This window comes from Cynoglossus semilaevis, chromosome 17 (genome assembly GCF_000523025.1).
Source record: "Cynoglossus semilaevis isolate Cse_v1.0 chromosome 17, Cse_v1.0, whole genome shotgun sequence".
NCBI classification, from domain to species: domain Eukaryota; kingdom Metazoa; phylum Chordata; class Actinopteri; order Pleuronectiformes; family Cynoglossidae; genus Cynoglossus; species Cynoglossus semilaevis.
In genome coordinates, this window is record NC_024323.1 from 16,187,287 (window position 1) to 16,199,078 (window position 11,792).

The 11,792-nt window shown below is 46.6% G+C and overlaps 1 protein-coding gene across 4 annotated transcripts in view; it reads right to left on the reverse strand.

Annotated features, from left to right (window-relative positions):
• Nucleotides 1-11,470, reverse strand: part of ilf3b (interleukin enhancer binding factor 3b) — a 13,484-nt gene extending 2,014 nt beyond the window's left edge. Inside the window, exons 1-17 of one of the 4 annotated variants that reach the window (XM_025064187.1) lie at nucleotides 11,334-11,470; nucleotides 9,801-9,858; nucleotides 9,195-9,418; nucleotides 8,942-9,116; nucleotides 7,259-7,406; nucleotides 5,265-5,356; nucleotides 4,175-4,270; nucleotides 3,639-3,750; nucleotides 3,463-3,560; nucleotides 3,271-3,382; nucleotides 3,042-3,155; nucleotides 2,513-2,718; nucleotides 2,251-2,421; nucleotides 1,868-2,149; nucleotides 1,630-1,762; nucleotides 1,454-1,507; nucleotides 392-1,038 (exon numbers count right to left, since the gene is read on the reverse strand). In XM_025064187.1, coding sequence (XP_024919955.1) covers nucleotides 974-1,038; nucleotides 1,454-1,507; nucleotides 1,630-1,762; nucleotides 1,868-2,149; nucleotides 2,251-2,421; nucleotides 2,513-2,718; nucleotides 3,042-3,155; nucleotides 3,271-3,382; nucleotides 3,463-3,560; nucleotides 3,639-3,750; nucleotides 4,175-4,270; nucleotides 5,265-5,356; nucleotides 7,259-7,406; nucleotides 8,942-9,116; nucleotides 9,195-9,418; nucleotides 9,801-9,803 — 2,085 coding nt within the window. In that variant the 5' untranslated portion in view covers nucleotides 9,804-9,858; nucleotides 11,334-11,470 and the 3' untranslated portion in view covers nucleotides 392-973. Of the gene's footprint in view, nucleotides 1-391; nucleotides 1,039-1,453; nucleotides 1,508-1,629; nucleotides 1,763-1,867; nucleotides 2,150-2,232; nucleotides 2,422-2,512; nucleotides 2,719-3,041; nucleotides 3,156-3,270; nucleotides 3,383-3,462; nucleotides 3,561-3,638; nucleotides 3,751-4,174; nucleotides 4,271-5,264; nucleotides 5,357-7,258; nucleotides 7,407-8,941; nucleotides 9,117-9,194; nucleotides 9,419-9,800; nucleotides 9,859-11,333 lie in introns of those variants that run through there. The other 3 variants (XM_025064186.1, XM_025064185.1, XM_008330686.3) reach the window with 3 other exon arrangements.
• Between the last annotated feature and the right edge of the window lie 322 nt (nucleotides 11,471-11,792).

Below are 11,792 nucleotides of genomic sequence, written 5' to 3' on the forward strand. Positions count from 1 at the left end.
TAACGCTACAGTTTCAGCTAGTTTTTTAAGCAGCGGCTGCAGCTCAGCCAGAGCCCCTCCCCTGACGGCTGTTTTATATATTTATATATTTGCAGGTGTGTGTGTGTGTGTGTAGTTCAGTCCAACTTCTGTCGTTGGGAACAGTGTGAGGCTCGTTACATTAACATGAGACTGATGACATCATGATGATGTCACCACAGACCACAACACTGACCAGAACAGTGCTGTGGATGAGGAGACATCTGCCATCAGCACCTCCAACACAAAGCCGACTTCACAGATGAACTCAACTCAACACCCTGTAATTATGGGATGTAGGAATGTATGGAAATACATTCCTGGTTTTGGTTCATCGAGAAGTACTGGACTAAAGGTACACTGGGGGGGGGGCAAATAAATATATTATTTAGTACACAATATATTGTACTGTTGCCCCGTATCGCGATACACGTCGTATCACCAGATTCTTGCCAACACTCAGCCCTACTGTCACCCAGTGCCCCCCCTCTGACCCCCCCTCAGCAGGTTGACACACTTTATTTGTCATAGTACAGTAACAATAACAGCTGGAAACAGAGACAGAGTGGGGGCTCTGGGAGACGGGGGTGGGTGAGGGGCAAAGACTGAGCTGCTACTGCCCTCATTATTGTCTGCCCCCCCCCCCCAGTTTTTTTTTTTCACTTCATCCAGACTCGGTCCTGGGGGGTCCAGGTGTTTAGTAACATCCACAGCAAGTTAAACAAACAGAAGTTGAATGATGTTAACATGCACACGGGTCACATGGTCTCTGGAGGTTCAGAACGTGACAAGCAGACTGGCAGGACGGGTGGTGTCGAGGACGTCACTGTTCCCCCAGTGTGGCAGACTTGTGGCGGACGGAGGGAGTTCACGATGCTGCTGCTGCAACACTACTGAGGATTTCATCCATTTTATACTCCTTTTCTACAAGACTGTTTTTTTTGTTTCTCAATTTCTAGGACAGAGGAACATCAATGTTCCCAAACTCGTGGCTGCCATAGGAGTCTGAGACAAAGTCACCTACAGAGTGAGACAGAGCAGAGAGGGGAAGAATATCAAAATTAGATTTGGATTTATCTCTGCCACCAATCGACAGTCGGACTGATGGTCAGATCTTGTCAAAGTCAACTGTTGGGGGTAGGTTTTAGATTTCTCTGCTCCTGTCACTCTCAGGTCGGCCAGTCCTCAGAACAGGCTGCCACAAAGACGCAAAAAGATTCTCAAAAGGAGGGGGGGGGGGGTCGTCAAAAGAACATGAACAATCCTGTGGCTTAAAGCAGAGAAATGTAAAATGACTGCACCGTGAACATCCCAACATGCACCCCCCCCAGGCAGACGCAGCACCCTGAGACCAGGAGGCTCACACCTCAGTGTAACTGAGCTCCTGAAGGCAACACTGACAGCAGGAGAGGTCAAAGGTCAAGAGAATACTCACTGTATAATGAATTCGAGCTGTTGTGCGTGGCGTAGCCGTACGTCCCAAATCCACCTGAAGTGCAGAGACCAGACGAACCACATGAGGTCACTGTGGTGATCACGGGGACTGACTGACTGACTGACTGACTGACTGACTGACTGACTGACTGACTAAACATCAAATGTTTCATTCACCTGCTTGAGCGTAACCTCCTCCATTGTTGTAGCCTCGCCCTCGTCCACGCCCTCGGCCTCCTCGCCCTCTGCCCCTGGGCAGACCTGTATCTTCGTGCATGGGGGGGCCCATGATACTGAAAATGACTGTGTGCTGAACAACAACAACAACAACAAAAAGATTTCCTCAGAATGGTCAAACAGCGCCTCCTGTGTGGCAGCCTGATACAGCACTTGGTCAAACACCCGTGGTACGTACCATGGGCGGTCCCTTCTTCTTCTTCGCAGCCTCCACCACAGAGCCTTCAGGGAACAGCTGCTCCAGAGCAGCCAGAGCAGCGAAGGCCTTGGCCACCTTCTTATTGGACCCCGTCCCCTGAAACTTCTGCCCGTCGATCTCCACCTCCATGACAAAGCGCTTGTCGTGGCTCCCGCCGGTCTCTGAGATCAGCTCGTACTTGAGGCCACGGCGCTTTTCATTCAGCTCCATGACAGGGTTCTTGCCATTTTTGGTCAGTATTGGTCCCTGCTGACGAGCGGTCTGAGAGCAGAGACGGAAACCATCAGGGAAATGTTGTTATCAACATCAGTGGATAAAAAACAAACAAACCCCAACACCTTCACCTGGTCCTTGTTCTGTACCTCTGCAGCGCCGCTGGTGTCTGGACTGTCCTCTGGTTTGGCAGCTGTGGTCGTTTCTGCAGGAAGAACAACCGGTTTCTCCTCCTCTGGGGTAACACTGGTCTCCTCTGGTTCTGACTTGACCTCCGTCTTTATCTCCACACCTGTAGGCAGACCCATGTCCTGCAGGACCTGAAATGACAGCACACACACACACACACACGTCGTAGGACCATGTTTGACACCACAGACCATGTTTGACACCGCGGTCGACTGAACCCACCTTCACGGCCACGTGCAGCTTGGCGGTGCGTTTGGACGGGCCAGAGGCCACAAAGGTTTTCCCGTCCACCTCCACAGACATTGTAAAGACGGGGACATGGACGGGTCCGGTCTGACAGACCAGTTTATACTGGAGGCCCGGCTTCAGCTGGTTGAGTCTCATCAGGGCGTTCATAGACTGTGGAGGCTCCGCCTTCTCGTCAGTGGCTGGTCAAAACACATGACATGACATGAATGAATGAACCAGACACTGGTATCACCACAAATGGGCTTTCACTACCACCTAGTGGATCTTCTTTTTCTTTCAGCTTTGTCCCTTTTTTCAGGACTTGCTACAGCAAATCATTGATTTCAAAAATTTTGGTTAAAATCTTTGAAAAAAAAATGTTTGAAAAATTTTGAAATGAATCATTATTAATATATTTTGAATAATTTATTTTAAAAATCCACCGTCGTCTTATTCACAAACAGACTTCGTCTTTAAAGGGTTAACGTTTCATCGTCATGATTTTTAGGTTTTTATGACTTACATTTCTTCTGCAACTTCTTCTTCTTCTTGTTAGGACTCTTGTCATCTGGCCCCTCCTCCTCCTCGATGGGCCTCTTCATTGGGGGGGCGTAGGCTGTGCTGGGTGGGATTTGAACTGCAACAGACACAAAGGCACAGACGTGAAAATGGAGGTGGTGACCACAGTTAAACGACGACCTGGGCCGTGACCTGGGCCGTGACCTGGGCCGTGACCTGGGCCGTGACCTCACCAGTGTAATCCATGGGGGACTTGTTTGGAGGTTTCTTGGGCATCTTTGAGGGGAGGGGGTCCATTCCAAGCACTTTGTGAAGCTGTCCAAATGCTGACAGTCGTAAGGCATGCTGTAGACACAACGGTGACAACAGTGTTTCACTGACCAGAGACACACACACACACACACACACTCTCTTATCCTCCTCACTTGTGCACTCGCTGTGATATCTTCTCTCTGCTGCTGGTCCAGGTGACCAATAGCATCGGTGGGCTCCTTCTCACATGGATCAGAGACCCCAGCACCATCTGCAACAACCGACAGTCATGGACTCGTGAGGGGAGACACTTTCAGAACCTGAACCTGACAGCAGATTCCGTCCGTACCTGCCATGAGGATCCCTGACGCCAGACACTCCAGAACTCTGCGCAGAGCCTCTCCGGCCCCCATGGGCCTGTTCCCGGTACCGATGGCCTTCTCACAGATCAGCTCCAGGGGCTACGCAGCAGGAGAGACGGACACTTTGTTCAAGGATGCTATTTTTAAACTTGGCTGCCAACACGGAGAGATTCTAGGTCACGGTGTTCGATGGTATCTCTGTGATTCCGACCAGTGCACGGTGGTGGCGTGCTTCTCAGAAAATGAAAAGATTTAATCCAAACAAATATGTCAAAGTTAATTTGAAAAATGTTTTTGGAAGCAGAATTATTGAAGAAAAGAAGTGATCAAAGAAATCACCCTCAAAAGAACAACATTTGGATTTTTCTGATGCCAACCAAGAAAAACAAAATCACATTTTACTTTCATTAATTCATGTGTTTCTCTGTGTTCTGGCTCAGAGAACGTCCACAGTAACAACTTCACTTGGATTTTCTACAACTGAACTCTCTGGCAGAGCCTGTGGTCGGCGCAATGAACTCACCCAACCGCGGAGAGGAGCCCACGTCGGAACACGACAACACAGGTCCCTCAGGATCCGGATGACAATAACACAGGAGCGGAGTCCGTTGGCTCTGGCCTGCAGACACAAGCAAGGGAGGAGGGGGGGGGGGGGGGGGGCATGAGGACGACCCGTGACTCTCAGTGTAACAGGAAGTCTGTGTGTGAGTGTGAGTGTGTGTGTGTGTGTGAGGGGGTCAAAAAGCAAAGCAAACACCCAGGTAAATGAAAAACAATGAAGCCACACAGACTACCACAGCTCAGAGGAGACGTAGACAGTAATGACTGATGACCCTCTCTGACGTCACTACATCATCATCATCATCATCATCATCTAATATTAATTCAGCTCCACAAATAGTTACAGTTAAGTCGCAACGTTATTTGAAGGTGAAGTTTTCACACAGAACACGATCGATGGGAAACAGCCAATCAGATCACCTTAAACTTTCTGATGGAGACAGCGGTCGACTCAGTGGAAGTTAAAAAAAAACAAAACAAAAAAAAACACATGAATCCAGGTGCAATATTCCTCTTGTTTTTGTGGCAGAGACGGAGACAAAACAGTCAGAGGAGGGAAAGTTGAGGCTGCACTCACCACGAACAAAGGTGGGACAAATGGTGGGGCGGGGGTGGAGCACGACACAGGCCACTGAACTATGACATAATCAAACATGGTTGACCCCAAGGTCACGGTTTTTATCTCTTTAAAAAAAGACAAAGGAATATTGCACCTGGACACTTGTACGTGTGTGTACGTGTGTGTGTGTGTGTTAGTCCCTGATCTATCTGCCTGTCTGTTAAACAGCTGCAGGGGGCGCTCATGGAGAAGCAGATACAGTAAAGGTAGCACTGCAGTGGGAAATAATCTCTATGTCAGCAAAGCAACTCTACGTTGCTGTAATGACGATGGGACCTTAAGAAAAGAAATGTTTGAATATTCAAGGTAAAAAAAAGAAAAAAAAGAAACAAAAACACATGAAGGCTTCAAATCAAATGAAGAGAGAACATTCAGCATCGAACCAAACTCAAAACTACATTGTTTTAGAGACAAATAAAGACAAGATCCAAACCTGGAACCACTTAGCGTGGCGGAGAGACGCCAAGGCAGTCAGGCATTTCTGCCTGTCCAGAACATCCGCAGGATCGATGACTGAAAGCGTTTCTATTGGCAGGTGGAATAAGAAGACAAGGTACAGTTTGACCAAGGGGAGTTCTGTCAGCCGGCCAGGGGGAACACAGGCAGCCTTCCCAAAACCACAGGCAGCAGGGAGGGGGGGAGGGGGCACCTCTCCATTGGAGAACCGTCAAAAAGTCTCAACCTCCCGAGTCAACATTGACCACTGCATGGTCCAGCACACAGTTTTTAAACTTCAAGCCCAGCAGGACGACACAAAGTCAAATGATTACGACTTTATGTCCAGGTCAAGGATGGTGACTAAATATTGACTAAATATTGACTAAATACTGGGTGGTGTTTAGAGGGAGGTTCTCTCTCTGGCTGCTTTCACTCAATGGACAGCTCTTTGTAAGAAAGTGTGCTTTTTCTCAGGTGTTAAAAGGAGGCAGACCCCCTCCCCTTCGTCCCTATTCTGGTTGCACTGCACTTTGCCCCTTCCGAGACAGAGAGCGGCCAGTTGGTCAAAGGTCCAGCATCCCTAAAAATTGACAAACTAGAAGGCTTGACAGAGAGAATCAGAATTGGAACCACAGGCAGAAGTTATCAGATGCACAAAATGTGAGTATCAAAACAGGTCCACACTGCAGCAAAACTGATGGCTTCAAAGAACGACCCAAAGAGGGCGCCAGTGACTGCAGGGTCACAGATAAGGTCAAGGCCTGAACTCCAGATTGAGGGAAAATACTGACATAAAAATATATCATCATGAAGATGAAGATGAGCTAAAATCTGTCAGAAACTACAGGAGGAACTAACCTAACTACAAATGGGGGGGGGGGAAGGGGTTCTCCTTGTCATTATCTCTAACCCTGACGAGGAAATTCAGAGACTGTCATCGGCCCACTGATGGTGGGGATGGGAACTGATAAAAATTTGATGATTCTATTACCAGTATGATCGATCGATCGATTCTGTTTGTTTGGATCAATTCTGACACGATACTAACTCTGGAACAGAGGGATCTACGTTTGGAATCACCGGAGAAAAAAAAAAGAAAAATAAATTGAACCAACGCCAGGAATATTGGACTGGGAATTGGGGAGAAAAAAAAAATCAATAACTGATCAATGACTGAGGTGATATTGATACGGGATCAGGAATCAAACATCCGTCTGATGATAGGTCCACATAAATACACACCTGAGTGTAAATGTCCAGGTGGATGATCTTAGAGTTCATTAACCGTCTTTACAGGAGGTGGACGTCAGCCTACGGTGACAGACGGTGAGGACAGGACAGGACAGGACGTGACCAGTTTATGACGTCCTAATGTAACCAGGGATGTTTAAGACGTTTAAAGTCACTGTACAAGTTCCAAATTCTAGGAAACGTGCGTGTCTTAAAGTCTTTCATCATGGAAACGCTCCTAGTGAACCGATGGTGGACCAATCAGATCACGGTTCTTTGGAGCCTGGGTTCCCATCCCCACTGATGGGTCACAAACCAAAGACAATTTCTCCACACACTTCTGCTACTCATTTTGCTGCAATGCAAACCGTTCATCATCAATGATAAAACACATGCAAACACAGTGGTCTCTCTCTCTCTCTCTCTCTCCTTTGTCATATTCTCAGTAAGCCTTCATTTCATTTGTGAAATCAATCATTAAAGGAGGAAAAGCCACCTCTTCAGCAGTGGCTCCACTACTGCCCCCTACTGTATATTGGGCCATCAACAATGTACAACTACATTCCATGGAACTCTGAGAGTGAGGGGGCAGCTCTAACCACAGCACCTTCATCACATGACACTGCAGTTCTCGACCCCCCAGCTCCATTGACGGCCCAATAAACAATATCACTAGTCTGGTTGCCTACCGGGCCTCCCTACGGGGGGTCGGGGTGGGGGGGCGATCTGAGCCCACGAGGTCCAGGTGACAGCGCTTACCTCCAGCTGCGGCCTTCTCAATCTCCTCACGAACCAATGGGGAGGTCAGGTTTATGGTGAGAGTGAGGGGGGGCTCACTGGTGTTCTGGATGACGATACTGGCTTCCCGGATGTTCTGCGTTACCACGTATTTGTCCTCTACGATCAGCTGTGAAGGAAGAGAAGACGAGGTCATCGTCCACAGCTGAGGAGCTCACTCTTTAGTCATCATAAAAACACGCAGCTCCAGTTTCAGTGGGCAACACCACAGCACGGAGGAGGAGTTTGGGTTTGTACCGAGAGCTGTCATGTAGAAAAGTACTGCAGTAGAGTCAGTCCTCGTGTCAATACTTGCAGTGAGAGACCAAATGTACTATGACAGGTCTGAAAACTGAGAGCTTAAGAGATAAACCTTCAGGAAGATTCACTATATTCCTCTCTACGTCTCAGTGAGTCAAGACCCAGCAGGTTAATCTGCAGATTATTTTACAGCAGGTAAATGGAGACGGGTTTAGAACCCAATAATAAAGTTTGGATCTAGAAAAAAAAAACAGTTCCACTGGGTTCATGTTGTCACGGTACTTTAAAAGGTTTCCTAGAATCAGACGATCAGTTCTCCCAGGACGTGTTTGGACGGTCCATCCTGTGAAACTACACCTGGACTGTCCGAGTGTAAAACTACACCTGGACTGTCCAAACTACACCTGGACTGTCAAACTACACCTGGACTGTCCGAGTGTAAAACTACACCTGGACTGTCCGAGTGTAAAACTACACCTGGACTGTCTGAGTGTCAATCACTTTCTTCATTGTCTTCGCACAGAAACACAGAAAACAGTGAGTCTGGCAACAGAATGTCGTTGCTTGGCAACCGCAGTACACAGTACAAAGTACACAACTTGTAAGATCATGAGTAACTAATTTGAGGTATGGCTAAACATATATATATATAAAACTATAACTAGTGAAAAAACATAAACATAAATACAAACTAAAGGTAAATTTGCAGCAGTGAAGTATAAACCTAAAACTCCTGCTGCTGTTGTCATAGTTTTCATCCCTGTGACATGAAGTCGTCCCAGAGTTCACAGACTGGCCGTCGGTACGACGTCACGGGTGTAGATGAAGTTGACAGGATTTCCTCCATCCTTGATGGATTGGCTGAAATCATGACAAGCTCTTGGCAGCTCCAGGGAATGACTTTTCATTAGAGCTCAGTGGAGTTCCTTCAGGGAATGCTGGGATTTTAGATTCTCTTTCATGTGACAGATGACACAAAATATTAATAACATTTTTAAAAAATGAATTTTTCATAATCGCCTTAGGAGTAAATGACTCTGATGTTAGATAGGAAAGTCATCTGGTGGTGAGCACTCGCTGTACTGATCTGCCAAGACGGAATGACTCAGACTCCAGTGAATCTGAATCCAGAAGATGAAAGCACCTCGTCTTTCAGTGGAACACGGGGTCATAATTGGATTAAAAGAAGTGGAAACTAAAAACCAGAAACCAGATTTAATCTGACCTTCAACGATCAGCCAAAGCCATCACACTGTGGAGATCTTCAGTACTTTATGCACTTTAATATAATGATTAAATTAATTGATGACAAGAGCTACAAAAAAAAAACTAAGAAACAGAAAAAGAAGAATTTTGTATCGTTGTCTCTTCTACTCCCCTCTAAAAAAAAGTTTTTTTTCTCACCTTGAGCTGCATTTCAAGGTTTTCAGACACTTTCTTCAGCAGACCGACGGTGGGCTTGTCCTTACAGAGAAGGACCAGTTCTAGGTCCAAGTCCCCCTTCAAGAGAAGTCCCTTGGCGACCAGGCCGACTCTCATGACACCCCGCAGAGAGCGAGCAGCGTGGTCTCTCTGCTCACTACAAAAAAACAAAAAACAAACGAGGTTTCAGGAGAAAATAGTCAAAATATAACTTCAAGAAAAGTCATTTTCTCACTTTTCCTTGTCAGCCTCTGTACCATCCGGGTCAGGTTTCGTCGTCTCCTTCTCTTGCTTATCTAGCCAATCAGAGACGGCCTTCAGGGCGCGCTCCGTGCAGGATACCATGTTCTGTACACTTTCCAGCTCCTCTTGAGTGGGGTAGATGGTGGAGTGTTTGGCCATGACATGGCGGTCGTCGTTCATGAAAACACGCATGGAGCGGTGACGCATCGGTGGAGGCTAGACAGGAAAGAGGTGTCAGGACGGGAGAGACAGGTCCGACCAAGACCGGTTCAACACCGACGGGAGTCAAACCTATTTAACATTCTTCAGTGTTCTAGCTGCTTCCAGATCTAAAGTTTCAAATTAAAAGGCTTACTTTCACATTCATACTTGTCTCCTTATAGGCTCAGTGATTAAGGAGGTGTTGAACAGACTGTGATCACACACTGAGTGTCTCAACAGTCACAGCTCATTAGAAGGAGTGTCAGACCGGCAGGATCCAGGCTCAATAAAGAGGTGAGACATGTAGGTCTGTATCAACTGCCAGGACAGTCAGCGTCTTCTCTGACACTAAAACCTTATAAAGAAGAATGAACAGAGAACTAAAAGAAATAATTACCATTGCTGCGAGGTTCACTAGTGAGGAGGTCTTTGGAGGAGATGAGAACGTTGCTCTCCTACGGTCACACAAATCACAGACAAAGATTAAAACAAGATAAAGATGACGTCTCTCTGTGACCATCCACAGCCGTGACAAAGTCGATATCAAAACAAAATTTTTTAAAAAATGATGCAGGAACCAAGGACTCAACAGCAAACAGATAACATTTCTGGCCAACTAAATCAAAACAGTCCACAGCTGAGTAAACCAGTGTCCCTGCACCACATCACATGCCATCGGACAAAAGACGACGTCGTATTGGGTTGGTTAGTTTGACTCTGTTCACAGCAGGGTGTCACATTTAATGAACAAGGAAAAAGAAAAACGTTTGGAACAGAAAGTTTCGGCAGTACAGTGTGTATGACACACACACAGAACGGGGTTGGGTGTCTGACAAAACATGAACTGTAACTTTATCCAGACTAACAAAGTGAAGGTGGTACTGTGGAGAGTTGGTTCCCCTGGAGAACGTTATGGAACGGGGGTCTGACCTGGCCTTGAGATCTAACAAACATCACAGATAAACGTCGAGTACGACTGATCACCAGAAAACTGAGTACAATCACAATCAGTTCTCAATCACAGTAATCTACAGTTATTGAACACCAGCTCCACAACAACATCCTCACAGAATTAAAGGACGGATGGTCATCGTTGATGTAAACAACCTACAGTAGTTGCATCACTGCAGTCATGTGACACAGGTGACGTTTTAACTACTATTCAAAGACTGTTTATAAACTCTAAGGACATGAACCACCCAGTGGAGTCAGACGATACTTCACCTACATTCAGCTACTGCCGTTCTATAGGTACTATTTAAGACACGCCCACTGCCCTCTACTCCATGACAACTCAGGACAATGCATGGAACAGACGATGGTTCCGGCCGCAGGCGAAACGAACCGGACGGACCTCACAACTGTTGACACCAATGAATCAATGAATCAATGACTCAGTGGAGCGTGAGACCCAGACAGAGACCAACGCACACAGAAATAGAACAAACGCTTACGGTTCCGCCTCATCAACACACACAGCCGGACAAACCCGCAGGACGGGCAGAGACGTTTGACGAACCTGGGGTTAACGATTTCGGAACACTGACCCAAAGGCTCCATTAGGAGAATTTAAAAACAGACGCCATTTTATTGTGGTGCAAAGCAAAGAGAGGCGACCGCTAGTTAACCACTCCCACTGTAAATAAAGCCAGATACATTTAAACGACTGATACACTGAGAAAAACACACAAGTCAAATGAATCAAAATGTTGTTATCTAACGAAAACATTTCGATTTCAATTGAAAGAGCAGCCAGTTAGCAATTAGCAGATTAGCTTAGCGAACAAAGGCGAATAGATGCGCCTGCAAAGCAAATGCATCACGATAACATGTTAGCAGTAGTTGCTATCAGATTAGCCCTCCGTGACTTCACGTTAGCCGTGGTTCTGTTCACGAACACGGTGACAACATGTACACAATTAGAACGTACCGTCTGCTTCTTCACAGCTGAGGGAAGGGGCAGCTCACAGCCCCCTGGTTTCCGCAGGAGCGCAAATGGAATCCCGTGTGGAACCTCCACTGAGCAAAGACGACGAATCTGATTCGATGGAATCTGCGACTGACTGCGTTTGTGATTGGCTACAATTTCTGTAAACTCAGACCCAGGGGCGGGGCTGAACCGAACACAGAGTGTGTTCATCCCTCACAGCTGTCTTCTGTGGACCTCTGTGTGCTGCTCAGAACGACCAATAAATGCCGTTAATCGTTAACATTCATGTAAAGTCTTCATCACCTCATTTCATATTTCGAGTCTTGGTTTCGTTTCTGCAGGACTTTCCCTGCTTAGTTATAGAAAATCTGTTAAAACTTAAAAAATCTTGACACAGTGAGACAGAAATCTGCAACTTTTCACAATCTTTCACCGTCAGATGAGATTTGTTTTTCTTCT